The sequence below is a fragment of the Cyprinodon tularosa genome, unplaced genomic scaffold (assembly GCF_016077235.1).
Source record: "Cyprinodon tularosa strain WSP-4 unplaced genomic scaffold, ASM1607723v1 ctg1, whole genome shotgun sequence".
Taxonomy (NCBI): Eukaryota; Metazoa; Chordata; class Actinopteri; order Cyprinodontiformes; family Cyprinodontidae; genus Cyprinodon; species Cyprinodon tularosa.
The window spans coordinates 1991938-2011897 of NW_024037781.1; the positions used below are offsets into that span (position 1 = coordinate 1991938).

Here is a 19960-nt window from a genome sequence, read left to right on the forward strand (position 1 = left end):
ACAAAAAACATTTTAACCACGCTTTAAAAATCTCTCGCCTCCATGTTCCCAACCGTATTTGATTAAGTCCTCCAGTAAAATGTGAAACCATTGTCTTTAGAAGAGGTGGGAGAAAAGAGTAAAGTAAAAAGGTCCTGTTATCAGGCCAGGTGGCGCCCTCTTCTGGCTTTAAACAGGTTGCATAGACAGACAGACTCGGCCGCCTGGACGTCGAGCCGTTGCAGATGGATGGAGAGCGACCGTAATGGAGGGGGGTTGGGGAGGAGACGGCCTTTTTTTCCTGAATATCAGAAATGGGTCCGTCTGAGTTTTTCTGTATGGGGGGGGGGGGGGGGGGGGGGGGGGTTTGGCTGTTCTTTTTTTCCGTATCTGAGAGCAGCTCTCTGCAGGTAGACTTTGCAGCTCCAGAGCAGAAGAGAAAGAAGCCTAATGTCAAGATGAAGATGAATGAAGAGGAGGAGCCTGGGAAGAGAAAACGGGATTTAATCGCAAAAAAAAAAAAAAAATCACCAACCCTAAAAAGTAGATACCCCTTACAGTAAACATTAAAGGTAGAGTGGAAGATGTTCTTTTTCTGGGTGGCTCATCAAAATGAGTGGTCCTCCTAATTGTCAATCATTCTGGCGATATGTTTACGTCTGACGTGCTCGTCCCCATTTTAACTTGTCTGACATAGTGGAAAAACTGCAAATCTTCCTATGTAAAGTATGTTTGTATGAGCGATGCAAACAGCAACTTTAAGAGTGTGCACGAGGAGAAATGGGCTTGTGCACGCTCTCACACAAGCTTAATAGGCATTCCCTCTCAAAAGGGGGTACAGGTTTTTGCATGTGCATTTTTATTTTTTAAGTGGAGAGCGGTATCCTCCACAATACCTTAAGCAGTCTTTAAATAACACATCTCAGTATATTTTCAAACTTTTATGTACATTTATGCAGCTTAAAATGACAAACGTATTTTACTTCAGGTACCGTAGTTTTCGAACTATAAGCCGCGACTTTTCCCCCATTTTTCAAGCTTGCGGCTTATATAACATAACGGCCACTATGGTAATACCTAAATCTATGGATTTTACCATCCACCATGTTGACGTCACATTTGCTTCAACACACAAGTACGGTAGCCGCGCGAGAAAGACGGACATTGCGAGCGCAAGACAGTTTGTGTGTAAACATAAAAAACCCGCGGCTTATAGTCCGGTGCGCCTATATATGTACAAATCATGCAATTTAGCTTCTGCGGCTTATATTCAGGTGCAGCTTATAGTCCGAAAATTATGGTATATTTTCATACTAATGTTCAAAACAAATGTTAGTTTTGAGATAATTCATCACGAAATAATGAAAAGTGGTAACAATAATGTAATAAACCTTGATGCAAAGATGGCAAGATGTTGACACAAATGCTAAAAAGACATGTGGAGAAAGAGCCTTTTCCTAAAGCGATCACAATCCTTCCTATTCCCAAACTTATGAGCACTTACTAATGTGAACTGGTCGTAGACCTGCATCAGGTCCTCCATCCTGTACTGTTCCAGCACCATGAAGTCGTCCAGCCTGGCGCTGCCTTTCCTGGCGCAGTCTTGGCAGTGGACCAAACACTGCTTCCTGGACAGGTGCTCGCGGCGCACGAACAACAGGTTAAACACTTCCACCTGTGACGTTAGAGCACATAAAAAAATAAATAAATAAATCAGAAAATAGCAGTACAGTTGTCCTCTCTTGATAGACAGAGTGGCTCATCATAAACAAGAACAGCGATGATTTAATGTCTAGAAAAACAGCTGAAGCACTTTGCTTTAATTAAATCCATTAGTGGAGCTTTTAATTGGTGCAAAAAGGCTAAAAAAAAATTTTTTATTCAGCTGAAACTAATTAGTTTGGATACCGTCCACTGATAAAGAGCAGAATGATTTAACTTTAAAGTATGAGTATTAGCTTTGAATCCACCTTCAAAATTAATCTAAGCTCAGTGAATTCTTGTACTCGCCTCACAGATGGTGCAATAGTGCGCCGGCTCATCCCTGCTCCTCGGCTTCAGGACCGTCTCCTTCCCGGCTGACGTCAGCGCCTCCTTCACCCACTGACACTGCTTCAACGTCCGGAGCAGGCAGTACCTGCAGCGAGAAGGCTCCGGTTACTAGCAGCTGATTCCTGGAAATACTACCAGCTCAGAGATCCTTAAAGCGGACGGGTCCAGCAGGCTTACTTGATCATCTCAAACAGCTTGTGGTCGGACACTTTGATGTTCCGCGCCATGTTCCAGGAGAGGTGCACCATGGGAACCATGGACTTGACGCTCTGGAGCTTGTTCCACTCGTAGCGCTCCACAGCTAGCTTGTACTGGTGGGCTGTGAAGGCAGTTTTAAAAGATAATCAGGGTTAAGTATTCAACATTCACCTTGTAACTTTTCATTAGCTATCCCATTAATTTCTTGTTTTGTTTTGATTTTTTAACATAAAAAAAAAAGATCACCAATCAGAAATGAGGCCTCATTCCTGTGCTGCTAAACAAGCTAAAAACAAACCAAATACTTTCTACACCTTAAGCTACTTAAATGGTTTATACTCTGTAGGTTTCTCAAAATTAAAGCTTTAAAAAAGCAGCGAGGAAAACGGTTAATTCCAAACAATTTGGCTCTTTATTTCTAAATTATGTGTAAAACTTATGTTAACTGATAAAGATACAGATCAACGATGAAGTATTAAAGCCAAATTCATTTTTTGAGGGAATAAAGGGATAAAATTTCTACTATTGCGAGAGAAAAGGGAGGAAGAATGGGTAGAAATTAGGGACGGGATTGTAATGCCTTCATTTCAATTAACTTAGCTTTACAAAAATCAATTACATTCTCTTATATAAATATTAAGATTGTAAACGGGAACCTTCGTACTTTATAAACCCGTGAATCTGAAACACCTAAAAAAGGGAAATTTAAGCTATGAAGGGCGTCCGCAGTGGCCATATTAAATGCTACCAGTTAGAAGGGAACTAGGAAGGAGAAAGATAGAATATTTGTGTAACTGGCTTAACAAAAAAAGTAGCCTAAGTGGGTCGGCTTAAATGCTTTATTTGCATTAAATGCTGCATACTGAATAGCAATTGTTAAGCTCCTAAAAACAATGCTTTATGCAGACTGGAACTATCAAATTCTGTCAGTATTAGAAATAGAACTTTATCTTCTGACTACAGGCAATATTGTTTGCCTTGTTTTATATTTTTGTACCATCTTTGGTGGAAGGAATCATGCTATAACTAATGTAAAATGTACCATTCACACTTCTATAGAGATAGTTCTTCACTAATATTGTATAAAATATTAGGAGTTCCTTAAAAGAAAAAGAAAAAATATTACATCTGTGTGTTGTGTCTATATAATGAATCAATATTTAGGAGAAAAAAGGGGTTTTGGATTGAAAAGGTTTTTTTTTTGTCGCTTGTATGGTTTTCGATTAAATGTGATTTATTTTGATAACTTAAGAAAATATAATGGAACATAAAATAATGTTCCATTATAATAAAGTGAGACCAAAGTAAATATTGTAAAAAGGATAAAAATAAAAAAAAATCTTATCTTAGAGATATTTCGAGAAGCAGTTCAAAGTCCTAGCAATATTAAAAATTAGGTTATCAAGGCCGGGCCAAATATTATTTTATTTTGAATTACGAGATAAGATTATTACATCAGAAGAACAAAGCCGAGAGAATAAAAGTTAAAATACGAATATAAAGTATATTATGAGATTGAAGTCCCTCCAATACTGAATAAGTGACTATCGCCACATCAGACATGATGGACGCCCTCATTTCTCACAGCATAAGGCCGACGAGGCGTCTAGGTATTGATGTCTATGCCTCTTCGTACCGGTTAGAGGCCCAACGTTCCAGCCGATGTTGTTGCACCAGCCGATGGCCTGCACCCAGTGGATGGTCCCCGTGTTGAGCCACACCAAATCTCCCGGACGCTGGATGAAACGATAAACCGGCACGTCGGCCTCGTACAGGTCTTCCAGGTTGGGCCACCAGGAGCCCTTCAGGAAGTTAATGTTGTTCCTGCAGGTGAAGAACAAAGATTGATGCATCTGCTGTTGGATTAACGAACATAGCCGCCTAAAGATGACGAGCTGCTCTTACTTCTCACAGAAGTTGCTCATGACTCCCCAATAGGCCTCCGGCACAGCGAACCACTCGCAGTCTCCAGGCCCGATGTTGATGTTTACGGCGCAGAAGTTGTTGTGCTCTTGGTGCCCCGCGATCCTGCTCCCTGGCACCTTCATGTAGAGCTGGACCGTGTTCATCCCCAGGATGGTGTGACCCACGTGGCTCAGCAGGTTGCCGGCTGACACCACCCGGGCGAAGGCTGGTAGCTTGCTGAGCTCCTGCAGTTGCTGTTTCCACCTGGCAGGAGGCGCACAGGAGCAGAGATCGCCGCATTAAACCAGCTGCTCCTTTTTTATACAGAAGAGCAGGCCAAATAAATCAAATCCAAACTCACTTCCTCTCATCTGAGACATCGATGTTGGTTCCAAATTTGATGTGTTTTAAGGGTCCTCTCCTTTTTCGTGTTGCGCTTTAGAATAACAAAAACAGTCATATTAAGATCCAGAACAACAAACATTTGGCTGCAGGTCGTTTCGTTAAGTACCTCTCTGCAGATGACGGCTCTGTATCCAAAGGTTCCTTTAGTGCTTTCTTTTCATTCTCCTCCTGTAATCAGAACAGCGTCAGAAAGCCTAAAACTCTTGGACTAATATGTTGAAGATCAGAGATCCAGGCAGAACAGAACCAACCCTCAGAGACTCCTGGAAAGAAGCAGCCTGATACTGAGCATATTTAGCGATGGTGGTGTGTGCGCAGGTGCTCTCGCAGCGCCACATCTTCTTGGTGCCGCTCGGGTCCCAGTTCTCGTCTGCGGGCTGCAGCAGCTGAGTCCAGACCTCCACTGGGTGCTCCGGGTTGGCCTCCACTAATGTTTTGGTGGAGAACAAACCAAGATCTGAAAGCAAACAGATGACAGCAAACTTAACTATGACGTAAGAGAAATAAATTAAATTAAAAAGAGCAGAAAAGCACTTACCCAGTTTGAGCGCTCCAGCTAGGCCTCTGATAACAGTGACCGGGTTGGAGGGGTTTGTGCAGAACTGGTGCAGTGGAGGGAAAAAAGCGTCCCTCTTGTTCTCCAGCTAAAAAAACAGCAATTCTATAGTTTGATTCAAGTTTTATTGTGATAATTAAAACCGATCTCAGGAAAGGCTTACATAGATGCTGGGAGTGGGAGGGTTGAGCTTGTCTTTGGGCAGGGCTGGCGAGGGTGGGGGCGGCAGCCTGGGTGGGGGGCACTTATCGAGAAGGATGCTGCTGTTGGAAAGCCCGTTCTTCCCCAGGTTTCTGCAAACAAAGCAAACAGAATCCCTTTAAAAATCACTGAATCATGGCTTCGAAAAACTAATTGGGAAGTAAAAACAAAGTAAAAGGTTAGAGGAATAAAGGAGGGAAGTTTGCATGGCAACAACACGGCCATGTGGCCTTCACTGCTGCAAACCGTTACGTAACAGATTGGTTCTAAAGCTGCACTTCCACTGTCACTCCACTAGGAGGAGACGTGTTCAAAACAAAACACCAGCTCCACAGCTGCTGCTTTCAGACAAAAACACAAATGCAAAGATCAGCCATCGCCAACACCGGTAATTCACTTCAAAATGTCCTTCCTTTATTATTGATCAGCGACTAAACAAACTAGCTTGATAGATCTAAGCTCATTTTGTCATAACATTCCTGAAACTGCTGCAGCTAAAGGTTGATGCCTTCACAGTTTTGTTTACTCACCTTAAGATGATACAGAGAACCTTGTTTACCGTTTTAGTTCCCGTGATCTTAGCATGTTAAACAAATGCTGGCACTTATTTTAAAGCTGGTTATTTACACGACAATCCCTTTGTTTTCTAGTCTGGAGCGAAACATGAATCAATAAAAGTAAATATTAGATCTTTTGGATTAAACTATGTTATTTTATATTCGATTTCCAGGGATTTAAGGTGCTTTAGGTCAGAAATTTGTTGCAGAAGAGGAGCAAAGGACCTCACCTGCAGGCCTTCAGTACATCCGTGGAGCTAGGATAGATGGATATCGAAGACGACGAAGACGATGAGGACGACGAGTTGTGTGCGTGCGGAGGTGTTGCCATGAGACCTGCGATGGCGGGAGGCTCAGCCTTAAGTGGGCTTTGAGAGTCCTCAGAGATGCCTCCCTTGCTGTTGCCATTGACGGCTGGCGCTGTGGACGTGGCGTTGGTGGTGGAGGGGGGGCTCTGCCCCCCTGTTTGGGTGTGTTCGGACGATTTGGGCGACGGCGTGGCTGTGGATATGGCAGAGATGGGTGAGGAAGCAGCTGAGCTGCCCTGAGGTTGGGGAGCGGAGGGCAGGGCGGCCGGGTGGATGTTGTTAACTTTCTTCTGGCTCTCCAGCGCCGTCGATACAGAGGATGCCGTCCCCTGCGATGGTGCCTCGCTCTCCGCGGGGCCCTTTTCTGCCGCTGCAGGGGTAGACAGCCTTGGATTGTCTGTGTTAAGGCTTTGCTTATCACCTTCTACCGCCTTGTCTCCCTCCCCAGAGTGGACGTGATTGGCTAGTCTATCTGCCTGCACCTTTCCGCTCTCAGCAGTGGGGATCAGCGGTGGCTGCGCCTTGGCTTCTGAGCCGTGGGACGTGGCATCGGCATCCCCATCTTTGGTCGTGGACGCAGTGGGTCCAGCACCCCCTGAGGTAGAGCAGTGGGGGAGGGATGGAGGGGAGGGGAGGTGGTTATGAGGCCGTGGCGATGGGGCGGTACTGGAATGTCCAACCTGATTGTTGGTGGTGGAGTTGGGGGTCTGAGTGTGAGTGGGGGTTGCCTCACTGCTTGAGCCGGTGGCATGTGAAACACACTCCTTTTGAAGCCCCTGATGAAAAACAAAAAACAAAACAGCTTCTAAATATGTTTAAAACCCAGCAGAGATCAATCTAGTAAACATGAGCGTCAGAATAACCTGAGAGGAGTTTAGGTGCAGGGCCGGGTGCGGCGTGGCGTCCTGTGTCGTCGTGCTTTTGCAGGTGTGAGGTAGCAGTGCTGCGTTGCTGCTGCCGGCAGCTTGCGGGTAAGGCACGTCTCCGTTGGGTCCTGTGGCCGCGGGCCCCGACTGATTATTAGTACTACTGTCATCCGCAGAGTCCGAGTGTCCGTGTGGCCCGGAGCCCACGGGCCCGTTGGCCAGGGGCTGAGGCGGGCAAAGGTGCCGTGGGGGTCCCAAGTGGGGCCGTGTGGGGTGAAGGCTGGGGTTGGGAGAGGGGAGGGAATTGGTGGTGGGACCATTAGGAAGAGATGGGCGAATCGGACCTCCTGGTGCATTTTGCCTCATCTGGAAAAAGAAAACATGAGAAGAACTTCACTAGCAGTGCAAAACTTTCCCTGGGACACATTATAGTAATCCTGAACTAAAACAGGAAACATTCTGATTTAACGGCAAACAGGAAATAAAAGTTAGGAGTTTTCAGACAGGATTTCAACTGTTAGGTCTTTGTTTAGACTGATAGTTACCTGGTGCTGCTGCATGACAGCAAGCTGAGCCTCCAGCTGCTCCAACATCTGCAGCTGCGGGGGCTTCAGGTTGGCTCGGTTACTGCGCAGCTGTTCCAGCATCTTGGAAAATAAATAAATAAATAAGAAACCAGTGAGAAATGGCTCCTTCCATTAAAGCATTAATAATCTAGGTCGAAGAAAATCATCAAACCTGTAATTTCTGTGGGGAGAGGTACCAGCTCGGTGCTGGTTGTTGTGGGCTGGGCCATGAGTCAATCTGAGGAGGAAGGGGTTAATAAATAAATGAAATGGAACTAATGCATTTTATGCTGTCAGTGCATAGAGAACACAAAACTCGTCGGTTTACCTTGGCAGGACTGCCGGCTCTTCTCCTCTTAGCCGGGCACGACTGGTCATCGGCTTGGCCCAGCGAGCCCACATGAGGGGGTAGAGACTGACCTGAGCCCCCTCCCTCTGCACTGTGATTGGGCTTACAGGCCTGGAGGAAAAGAGGAATGGAAGGCGGTACAGGCAAAAGTGAAGCAAAACAAATGTGGGGGGGAGGAAAGTTGAAGTAGAAATAAAAAAATACGATGGAGGGAGCATGAAAACCCAGTTATGGGCAGTTGTTATCAAGATGGGAAGCAGCAATTAGAGAACAGGATGGGTTGGAGGGGGGCACATGGAAAAAGAAGAGAGAAAGGGAGAAACAATGCCGTGATTTTGTGTTTGAGCTAAAAAGCGTAACAGATAATCAAAAAAAAAAACTGCTTGGAAGTGCAGCACTACTCCTTTCATCCCCCCCCACTGGAGCTACACTTAAACATTTAATTTCTGCGCCGTCAGAAAACGCAGGGAACAAGCTGCTGTGGCAGAGAGATGCATCTCACTCTACAGAAGAGTCAGATGTGGCTGCTGACACATCACCAACCTCAGTGATCGATTTTAATCTTTTAAAATTAGCTTTAAAAATCTGAAAATCTTTTGACATTTCTTTAGAATCTGGTTCAAATTAAATGAAGTCGGTATCAGGCTGAAGCCACATCAGACCCACTGAGAACTCTATAGCAATAAAAAACATTTTAACAATCATTCCAACAGTCAGATCTACAGTGCCTCGCACAAACATCCATACCCCTTGACCGTTTTTTTTTTTTTTTTACGACTAGATCACATTACTAAAGGACAAACATCAATGTGGTTTACTTGACTTATGTGTAACAAAGTTGCAGATCATTAAAAGTAGAAGGAAAAGGAACCAAAGAGAAACCGAAAAAGTATGACCAGCATTTAGTCTTGTAGCAGTGGTACGTCTAATTTAGCTCTGCAATTACAGACAGTGAAATTAAAGACTGCTTAATCTGTCTGAAGTTTTACTCTAAGACAGGTCTGCAGAGTATATGCTAACATTTACTCTATCAGATTCCTTCACCTGAGCAGCTGAACTCTGCAGCTCCTCCAGAGTTACCATGTGGCTAGGCATCGGCCTTTTAATGTTAAACCACATTGTTTATAAAAGCATTTGACACTTCGTGGTGGACAGCTCATATCATTTAACATAAGATTTTTCTATAAATGTGGAAACGTACCGACGCTTTTATGTCAGCAACATTGTTGCTGTTTTCACATTTAAAAAATGGTTAATAAGACAAGCTTTAAATATTGTCAGAATGTTATATTTTTATAATATCGATTTAGCAGAAAAGTCGCATCATTGTATAAGCGTGGGGGAAAGTAGTGGTTTATACTCCGGAAAATACTGAACTTAACCAGATTCTGGGATTCTTTTTACAAATTTTTTTTTCATGTTAAAAAAAAATAATTTAGGTCCTTATTTGTTATTTTTCAATCACCTTTGATATCAACAATTATGCATTGAATATCTAACCACGAACCAATAAACGTAGGCAAAAAGTTGGGAATGGGTGGAATTGAAAGCAAAGACCTACGCCACCTATGCCCGTTTGCATCCTACCACTCAATCTGCTATTTTTTTTTTATTGTTTCCAAAAAAAAAAAAAGTAAAAGTTGACATGCCAGCCTTCTGTAGTTGTAGGACTGTTACAGCATGCTAGCTAAGCAGCATGCTAGCAAATTTACCTGCTATAGTTAGCTACCTGTGCCATGTTGGGACTACAGAATTGCAACTAAGGCTAGGTTCACACTGCAGGCCTTATTGCTCAATTCAGATTTTTTTGTGAAATCCAATTTTTTTTTGCATTACCATTCACATTTCCAAATATATGCGACTTCCATGTGATCTCTTGTGTGAACCGCAGTCATACAAAGCAAGTGTTCCTTATGCGCAGTAGAGGATGCAATGATGTCACAGGCCAGCGTGCTCCATGTTTACGTAGGTAAACATGGATGGCAGTGCCAGAGCACATCTAAAGATCTTTCCCAACCATAAAAACACAATCTTTTCAAGATGGTTAAACATAAATACTGCTCTCCGCATCATCATCTGCCATGGTTGTTGTTTTTCTTGCCGCTTCTTTATAGCAAGCCCCAGAATAGTGACCTTTGTCTGGTAATAATGGCGTTCAGGTCGGATAAATGCGACCTGGCCGTTCAGATACAGGTCGCATTTGAAAAGATCAGATCTGTATCGGATTCAGGACCACATAACTATTATTAATGAACTATTATTAATCTAAACAATGCCCTTTTTGTCCACCGTGTCCATTTAGCTAAATATTAGCATGGCTACTGCTTTGTTAGCTTGTTATCCTGCAAAGGCAGGTTAACACAAATGCACATTAAAGTTCAGATTTTTATTTTAAAGAGACAGGACATGAAAACCTTGAACCATTTTCCTTCTACTTCATGTGAGTGTTCCACATAAAATCTAAATAAATCACATCAAAGTTTGTGGTTCTATTAAAATCTGAAAAGGTTCAAAGAGTGTGATTACTTCATGCAGGCCTGGTATAGCTAATTAAACAACATTAATCACACAGAGAACTACTGTTTTCTACTAATATGCCAAGACTAAAGTGACAATGAGACACTAGGGGGCATTACTAGGACTCAGAGTGTCTGCAGTTGTTTCTAAGGTCAGCTACTGAAAGAGAAAGAGGAGGATGATGGACAAGAGTCGACGGGGGAAAATAAAGGCCTCCACAGCAGCACAACCTCACCGATCACGTCGGAGCATGCTCAAAAGCAAAATGTGTTTTTGCCTCAGAGAAGGCAATTCCTGCCAGTCGACACAACAGCAGAGCAAGAGCAAACAGCGGCTTTGAGGTGAACAGAATGGAAACATGAGCTTTAGTGCCACATTAGTTTGAAGCGGGATTAAAAAGGAGGAGAAAGTGTATAGGAAAGAATTAAAAAGGCTTTTGTTAGGTTTGCATTCTGCTGGAGTTGAACGTGATGGGTGAAGGCGAGTGACTGCTGCAGAAGAGAGAGGGGATGCAGGGTTGGGTAACACTTGGCCGGAAACCTCGTCATTTAAAAAAAATATCAGTTAAATAATTATGTGGAGTTTTTGGCTTCTCTTTATGCATCCTCCAATAAAAATAATAATAGACACATAGGCGTCGTGGAGCTCAAGCGTTACCCAGCTGAATGCACAGCAGGGGCTGTGCTGACCTGCAGGGGTGTCTGTGCAGATGGAGGAAGGGTGGGGGAGTTGAGGGAGAGAAGGGAGGGAGGGGGGGAGTGCGAGTTGCTCTATCTGGTCTCTCACCTGCTGCGGTGCACTGCTCAGGCCTCCCTGCCTGGAGGTTAGCTCAGCTGGGATTGGTAGGCTCCATGCCTCCTCAATAAGAGGGAGCATTTTACTTTTACCCTGTAGGCTACTGAGCTGGGGGTTACTCAACTGAGCCTAGGGGAATGGAAAACGACGTGAAAAAACAAAAAAAATAAATAAAATAAAAAAAGGAAAAAGTCGTGATGACCTCAAAACAAGGAATGATCAGAGAAATGGTAAATATAGGTAGAGGTCGTCTAAGATTTCTGGCTGCATGGAGCAGGTATTAAACCAACATGAATTAACCACACAAGAAAGTGCTTATATGACATAGCAACAGTCACAAATCAATTAAAACAAGCTTAACTGCTTGTCTTAATGTGACATGGTAATATGCTAGCACACGTGGTGGAAATGGGACGTTCCTTCATGCACATGTAAAGGAAAAAATGACACTTTCTGGACGAAAATAAAAATGAATATATGGGATATAGGGACTAGTAGAAGCCCAGCTGATTCTTTTTGGTGTTGAAGGTAACTCTCAGCCTGGTTCTCTATGTTGATAGACAGTCCAGTGGGGCTTTTATTTAAGAGGGCTATATCTATCAGTACTAGGCTACAATCCATTCTTTTCCTTTTTATTCTACCTTCAAGTCCTAAACAAAACCCCTGGAAATTCTCTTCCCATTGAATAAATACATGTATCATGATTTATGGTCAGAAAAGGTTAAATATATAATAATCTTCCTTTCTATTGGTTTCTATGCAAAATCTTTGTCTAACAGCACCTTCAGGAAATCTAAAGAATGGGTTCAATAGGTAAGAAAATAATCTCTACTGCATATCTCAGCAGCTACAATTAGCCCTGGCACTTTCCTCAACGTCTGAGCCGAATTAGAGAGAGTGTTAGCTGTTTACATGTAGCTTCATCCACCACATGTGCCGCATCGCCTTGAAGTTACTTTTCTGAAGGTTTTAAAATGTTTCAAAATACTGTTTGTCACAAGCGCCACAATTAAGATCATGGAGCTCTTAAAACCTTGCATAGGTCGCTGGTTTGTTGGATCTCAAACTACTCAATCCTGATAACACTCTGTGTATCCATCATGCCTGGATACATTAAAGTCCACACTGGAAAAAAATTATCTAGAAGTAAGTTAAAATGTCCTAAATTAAGTGTATTTACCCTTAATTTGAGCAGGTAAATTAGATAGTTTTCCAGTAGAATGGGTATTTTTACTCTTAAAATAAGACAATTAGATGACATGCTCTTAAAATAAGACAAGTCAATTGCGTTTTCTTATTTTAAATGTAAATTGTCTTGTTCCATTGGCAAAAGGTATATTTTTCCTCCTCAATCCAACAACAAATGCACTTATTTTAAGAAAGACTAACTTATCTAAATTTTTTAATTTTTTTTCCAGTGCAAACTAAAGACTTTTCTATTTAATTTCCACCTAGATGGAAATACTGCAATGCCAGTTTGTTTTCTTGAAACATAATGGCATTCTTCAGAAACATTCTGGGCTGACCATAAACAAAGCTTTTGACAGTATCTGACTCCTACAGTAAAATGAATTAGATGTGTGAGCTGCAGCTTAACTTTTACTAACTGTTTGGTGTTACTAGGACGGCTAAAGGCAATCAAAAAACCTGAAATAAGAAAAGCTTAAAAAAAAAAATTTACCAAATCTGTAAGCAATTGATACTACAGAAATTATGCCCTGAATTAGACAGCAATATCTACAATTAGTGTTAGATTTCTTTGCAATATTTAGTCCTGATCCACAAGACAAAAAAAAAAGAAAAAAGCATTTGTAGGAAAATTTCCAGGGGTTTTCTTAGGACGCATTTCGAGGCGTACTTTAGGGGCTCCTTTCAAATGCTTTTTCTACACATCCTTCTCTACACGGATTGTTCTAATCCATCAGGTAAGTAACGGAGGACAGCGGGTTCTTCCTTTAATTTAGCTTGTAGGAATGTCATGCACAAAGACAAACTCTGAACCTCAGAGTAGTCTAGCCCCATTCCCTAGGAATATTACATTGATTAATTAAGCTTCACCCTACAAGAAAAGTACAAAACAAGAGAAGAAATGGTAGTACAGAAGACACTGAAAGAACCCAAAGCTTTTCACTCCCGGGCAACATTAGCTTTATGTTTCCTTCAGTAGCATGCATTGGCCTGTATTCTAATGAGCTTTGTTGCGTCGTTCTCTGCATACAAGAGGCAAACAAAGCAGCCTTTCAACTGAACAAACCCCAGAGTATGTCAAAGAAGTAATCAGCAGCCAGCAGATTGTGTCGTTTCATTTGATTTCAGTTTTACATTGCCTTCAGTTGTGCTTTTCACCCACCTGGAGACATTTGATGCGGTGGGTTAACACAGCGACGTTGGTGCAGCCTTTGCTGCGCGTGGCATTGATGTAGCACTTTATGGCATCGTGCGGCTGGTTACAGGACTCGTACAGCGTGCCCAGATCCATCCAGGCTGCAGCGTGGCTATGATCTAGCTGCACGGCACAAATGTAGGCCTGCAAAGCGTCCATCGGCTGGTTCTGCTGCTGGTACAGAACCCTGTGAGGGGAAAGGTGAGGATGCCACATATTGCAAAGAGACTCGTCGTAAAGCCAGTGCTAATGAGCCTTTTACAGGAATGCACATTTACCCTATCGAGCACCAAGTATCCGCGCTGGCCTCCGATTTATCTATGGATTGCCGATAAGAGACAAAGGCATCCTGGACCTTGCCAATACTAGCGTAGCACCTGCAGGATCAAACAAAGTCATCAGCTTGGACAAAAAGGAACCTGACACCACCTGAATTATCTTTTAATAAGAGTTTGGTATCAAACACACCTGCCAAGGAAGTACCAAGACTGTCCAGAGTTGGGGTCAGCTTCCACAGATTTCTGCAGACACTGGATGGCATAACTGTCCCTGCTTGCTTTGTCCCCCAGCTGTTCCACTGTGTGATGCATCCAGCCTGAGCCGAAGAGGGGAAAAAACACAAAAAGCAAACACTCCATCAGATGCGGTTTTAAAGTCAGAGACAGAACCAATCCAATTTAGCAAAATAATGTGACACAAGCTTACCTAACTGCTGCAAGGTGGTGGCCTTCACCTGCGCAGGAAGGTCCTCCGTCTGCAGGAGAGTTTCGTACGCCTCCTTGGAAGCTCTGTATCTCTTCTGCAAAAGAAAGTTTGGAGTTTGAAAATCCCTTTGTCTGATTCTGCTTCCCTCTGTAAAATTCTTAACTGCAAAATATTAATAGAAACGTCTTAGAAAGGGATCAATTTAGTGGATGAGGCCATAATGATGTCCCTATTTCAAGCAGTTAGGTTTATTATTAACATTTAAAAGTTTTATTGTAAAAGGTTGCATCTAGCTACATCTACTGCTACTACATAAGCATCTAATTTCATAAAAAATGTTTTAAGATGATCTAAATGTTACACAAGATAAATAAAAAGCATTTTAAAATATATATGGGGGAGGTTCCTGACGAATGCTCATATCCTCAACAAGAAGAGCAGAGAGGAAATTCTTAAAGAAACTGGTTACTCATAGAAAGTTCAGTGGAAGGTAAACATGGTAAAACCAGATGAGAGGACTGAAGCAAAATCCATTCAAGTGGGAGCTTCACAAGGGGTGGACTGAGGCAGGAGTCACATTAATCCTTTACATTAGCTACCAATGTCATATTGCTTTAAAAAGCCACCCCTTCCCCTGAGAAAACATTTGACATTTCCTGGATAATATCCCAATAAAATACTGTAAATCTTATGTTCCTAACATGACAAAATGAGAAAAGATTTTACTTTGCACATCACCCCTTCCTGCAACGGCAAAATATAACACCAAACAATCAATCTGCATTATTCATATCTAGTTCCAGTTGTGCAGGTAAAGCTTTGTAAAACGCATCAGAACCCTGAGGCTGGTGTTGTGCTAAAACAGCAAAATCTGACCACATCAGCTGCAGGCTGCAGCTCAGAGCTCGCTACTGTACCTCTCCACTCAAACCCACATAAAGAGAGAGAGATGCCACCAGCATACCAAAGAAGGAGACAGACTTTGCTGTTTCCGTGGCAACCCAGATGATCGGCTAATCTTATACTCCCTCCCCTCCTGAACGCCACCCACTCAGGCACCCCGATCTCTACTCAATTCAGTGCCTACTTTAACATTCATGCATAAATAAATAAATAAACAAATAAATAGGGCTTTCCCCACCACTCAGATCTGGACTTAAATTGCTACAATTAACAGAGAAAGGAAGCTTTAAGCATTGATTAAAAAGTGATCTACATAATGAATAAAATGAAAGGAAAAAAAAAAAAACTGTCCTGTACCCTTGGGAGTAAGGACAACGGACACACAAGTTCAGAAACCAAAGAAAATTCATAATAAAAAAAAAACTTACCTGGATCTCATACAGATGAGCAATGTGGAACTGAACTGGAAATATAAGAACAAATAAGGTTAGGCAGAAGTTAATGTCATGTTCCTCACCCTTTAATTAGGAATCCTGATTGTCTTGTAAAGTCATTGGAAACTAGAGGAGCGGCATCAGGAATAACGCGAGCGCGCCTGCCTGCATGAGGTGCAACAAAGCAGGTAGGTAGCCGTGATCCTGGCGGCACTTTCCTTTGTCTGGAGCGCTGCAGTGTCTGATCTAAGCTGCCTGAGTGACTCTCAGCAGATGGAGGGGAGAGAGGGAGTTGTGGAGAGAAAGTGGAGGGGGGGGGGGGGAGATCAGGGGCTGCCCTTGATATTTTCTGTCTGCGTGTGTGTGAGAGCAGGGATGAGGAGAGGAGGACACGCTGAGGCAAACTGCAAACAGTAAAGCTGGGGAAAGAGGGATGTTGCCGTCGTCAAGGTAACAGGTGCTGAGGCGAATGTGGGGAGACAGCAGCATTTTTAATCATAGCGTCGCCGTGACTAGCATTAAAGAAACGCATATCATCTTATAACGCCGGTAACAAATAGATAAAAACATTTAGAAATAGAAGGTTTCGGATTCATGGAGGCTTACTTTCAGCTTTGGACAAAGTGCAGGGGTTTGAGTCAATCAAAGCCAGCTGAAAATGCTGTAAAAAAAATAAAAAGTTAGAAATCAACAAACACATGAACATGATCCTCATCAAAAGTTCAAATGGATGCGACGCTTTTTGCCTACTGCGTACCTTTAGGCTCGACTCATAATCCGTGTTGACTTTAAACATGAGACCCAGGCGAAGGTGGATCTCCTTGGCCCGGGAGAATCCCGGATCAATGTACAGCACCTCCTGGAATGCCTTGATCGCCCTGTTGGAGATTTCAAGATGAACATTAGCATTATCAGTAAACAGCGGGGTTAAAGATTACTATGCTGATTTTACTTTTTACCAAGTAGCAGTAGCGCTGAAACATTTATTCAGATTATTTTAATAATAATCAACAAATTTAGTAAACGAATAATCGTTAACTGGAGTTTAGAGACTGTAAAATTTGCCTTTATGTGACAGATCAACAAACCCTTGAGCAGCAATTATTCCAAAATTGTAGAAAAGTATATCATCTTTTTAATCCTTTCTAACCCTTTTAGTTTCACCTGGTTTAATTTCGGAAAAAGGTCTACTTTAAGGAACCGTTTACTATCCGACTGTTAATCGAAAATAATCAGTTTGCAAAATAATCGTTAGTTGCAGCCCGACACCCAAGTCAAACCCTTTCTTAAAATTTCAGGCTGTAAACAGTCACAATAAATCAGGGAGTAATAAAACTAAAAGTCTTCTTAATCCAAATCTGACTGAGCTTGAGATATCTGCTAAGATGTTAGGTTCAAACTGCAGCAGACATTCTACCAGTAAAGTAAAATACATCTTTTGATCTTTGATGAAGCGTTCTGAAAACCACGCACCATTTTCACCTGGCAGGATAATGCACGATGGCTTATTTTCTAAGACATTAAGCTCTTAAGCTAGCAGTTTGAAGACAGGATATGCTTCACAATGCTGATCATCATGTCGGCAATGATGTTCCGATTTTAGGTGCCTCTCTTCTCCAGCACCCTGGATTCAAAGTCCATCAGCCCTCTTAGCATGCATCAAGCAGTGCAGACACCTGTTAATCCCATATTCAGTTCAACTCAGTAAACTCCTACCTGGTGCATACAAAGCATGCATTGTTTCCCTTATCTCATCATTAGTAACCAATCACCTAATTTGGAACTAACTCAGCTAAAGTAACAATGCAGCCAAGAACATCTCTACATTTCATATTTACTGGAATTATCTCTATTGCTGCTCAAACTTTGGAAATTATTTTCTAAATCCATTTAAAAAAATGCTTGGTATGCATCTGATCAGGAGTGGTAAAAGCAACAAACAAAGATGGGACTCACCACTGAAAGGCGTTATAGTGGAAGTAGACCATTCCAAGGCCGTACAGAAATGCAGCATTCTAGACAAGATAGAGATTGGGAAACATTCTTAAAAATAAATCAAATTTTTTTATTATTATTATTTTTTAAATAAAAAATAAATTAATAAAAAATAAATCAATTTAAAAATCAAAACAGTCAAACATTTCACTTCCCTTGCATTTAAGTGAAAAAAAAACAAGAAAATATCACAACTGTAAAATGTGATAAACACCAGAAATGATGGGGCTTTGTTTTCTGTGGCTAACACCGACATTGCTCATTGCATAACCCTGTGGCTATTGGTAAACTTTATCACTTATGAGAAAAAAAAAAGTAGATTAACTCATTTAGTTAAAACCACAAGAGTTCAAATGTAGGTTCTCAGAATGACTAACATCAAACCTATAACCGCACCTTGCTCTGACATCTAACCCAACTGAGACCAAACTTACTTCCTGTGAAGGAGTGAGAGCAACTATGGGCTGTTTGGCAGCGTGGATGTGGGTGTGTGAAAAAAGGTGTCATAAACACACGAGCCTTACCTTCCAGTAGTCTGATTGTAAACTGTAGTACCTCTGGTATGCTGATAATGCTGGAATAAAAAAAAAAAAACATTTTATGGCATAGTTCATAGATTTATGCAGTCTATGAATGACATTTTACACGAAGCTTAATTAGAATAAGAAGTGAAAGTAACTTTCAGTAATTAACAGGAAATGTGGCTTTCTATATTCTATATTTCATTTGATAAAAGGATAATGCATAGTTCTTACTGTTGTGCATAAAAAAAAAAACAAATCTACATTTTTTTTTTTTTTTTAAGATTCCTCTTTCTTTGTTTTTACTTTAACGTTTTCAATGATATTTGAATTCTATGAGGTGTATCTGAGATTTTACAACACGTAGATGTTTTGCTGAGCATGCTTTGTTCACCTTTTGGATAATCCTCCAAAAGGAGGTTGAAGTGGCCGAGCTGGCAGAAGATTTCTGGCTCCACTTTGCCCTCAGCTTTCAGGATGAGCGAATCGTAGCAGCGGACAGCCTGGGGAGACAAAGAAAAACATAGCTTAACTTAAGCTTCGCTCATTTGTAGCGGTTCATAACCGTTGGAAGTGACAAAATTGGTAACATAAGCTGCTAAACCCTGATTCATTCATATGTGACTGGGAGGAGAGTGTCCTTATCAGTTTGTACTCAATTTAAACTGTAACTGCTTGTATTTTGTCTTTTTGATTCTCTCTAAAAACAATCATTCGTCGTGACAAGTCTACACTTGAGCCTTCTAAAGTTTCCAGTAAAATAAAAATCTGCCAAAAATATAGAAATTAATTTGATATGAGAAATGTTTGAATCAATCAGTCATAAATCGACTGGCTAGAGAAAATATCGATGTGTACGACAAAAATTAAGATTCCTCAAAAGGTCACCAACATCACCTTCAAATATAAAACTCAACTGATGGATAAATGGATGTCTATGGATGTTGGCCCTAATAACTACATAGGGAACTATATAGTGGTTAAGCCATTTTAAATGAGTGTCCAAACGACTAGTGGATGAAAAAGTAGTGGACTTGAAAAGTAGTGATGATCCATGGTCACTAGACGAGCACATGTATCCTGGATTGCATTGTGCAGAGAGATCTCCTCGCAAAGCATTATGGGATTTGTCGTCACAGCAGCCTGCTGTCGCTACCCGACAGCGATGACAAATAGCAAAGATGGCACAGGCTTGGAGCCGGAGTTACGTGACCAACAGTGAGAAAAAAGCAGTGATCATCTGTCCGAACGGTAAGTTAACTGAGCTCACTATAAAGTTCAATATATAGTCCCTGCTATATATAGTGATTGCGGGATCTAGGACTTGGGGTGGACGTTTGGACACAGTCTATATATAGTTAGGAAATTATCATTAGAATTGGTCAGATTCTAATATGGCGGTTACAAATCTAAGTCAACATTTAATGTGGAAATAACGCACTTCAGAACTCTTTGTTCATAGCAATAATGCTAATGATGCTGGTAACTTTTTAATATTGGAGGCATTTCAATTTTAAAGGCTTTTAGCCTACGGAATTGGTTTTCTCAGAAAGCATACGGAACCTGATCGACTCCCTTCCATTATGATCAACAGCTGAGCTTTTTTTTTTTTTTTTAGCTGAGATTAGTAAAGAAAATTAACACAAAGTTTGAATTAAGTAATGTACCATTTGGGGGAAAAAAATAGATAAGGTCAAGCTTAAAAAAAAAAAAACTTTTTCAGTTTCTAAAGAAGTGCATAAAGTTTTCCAGGGACACTTGTTAA

General features: G+C 41.6%; 1 protein-coding gene across 3 annotated transcripts in view; it reads right to left on the minus strand.

The window, feature by feature from the left end:
• Positions 1–326: 326 nt before the first annotated feature.
• LOC119782260 (histone demethylase UTY-like) overlaps positions 327–19960 on the minus strand; it is a 29156-nt gene continuing 9522 nt past the window's right edge. The window contains exons 3-29 of one of the 3 annotated variants that reach the window (XM_038283184.1): positions 18590–18698; positions 18199–18248; positions 17636–17694; positions 16437–16557; positions 16286–16340; positions 15674–15708; positions 14343–14436; positions 14106–14232; positions 13916–14014; positions 13605–13824; positions 11246–11383; positions 7922–8053; positions 7766–7831; positions 7573–7674; positions 7025–7393; positions 6084–6937; positions 5259–5388; positions 5078–5183; positions 4791–4996; positions 4646–4707; positions 4496–4570; positions 4135–4398; positions 3866–4053; positions 2209–2350; positions 1990–2116; positions 1484–1654; positions 327–462 (exon numbers count right to left, since the gene is read on the minus strand). In XM_038283184.1, coding sequence (XP_038139112.1) covers positions 433–462; positions 1484–1654; positions 1990–2116; positions 2209–2350; positions 3866–4053; positions 4135–4398; positions 4496–4570; positions 4646–4707; positions 4791–4996; positions 5078–5183; positions 5259–5388; positions 6084–6937; positions 7025–7393; positions 7573–7674; positions 7766–7831; positions 7922–8053; positions 11246–11383; positions 13605–13824; positions 13916–14014; positions 14106–14232; positions 14343–14436; positions 15674–15708; positions 16286–16340; positions 16437–16557; positions 17636–17694; positions 18199–18248; positions 18590–18698 — 4131 coding nt within the window. In that variant the 3' untranslated portion in view covers positions 327–432. Of the gene's footprint in view, positions 463–1483; positions 1655–1989; positions 2117–2208; positions 2351–3865; positions 4054–4134; positions 4399–4495; positions 4571–4645; positions 4708–4790; positions 4997–5077; positions 5184–5258; positions 5389–6083; positions 6938–7024; positions 7394–7572; positions 7675–7765; positions 7832–7921; positions 8054–11245; positions 11384–13604; positions 13825–13915; positions 14015–14105; positions 14233–14342; positions 14437–15673; positions 15709–15762; positions 15951–16285; positions 16341–16436; positions 16558–17635; positions 17695–18198; positions 18249–18589; positions 18699–19960 lie in introns of those variants that run through there. The other 2 variants (XM_038283268.1, XM_038283343.1) reach the window with 2 other exon arrangements.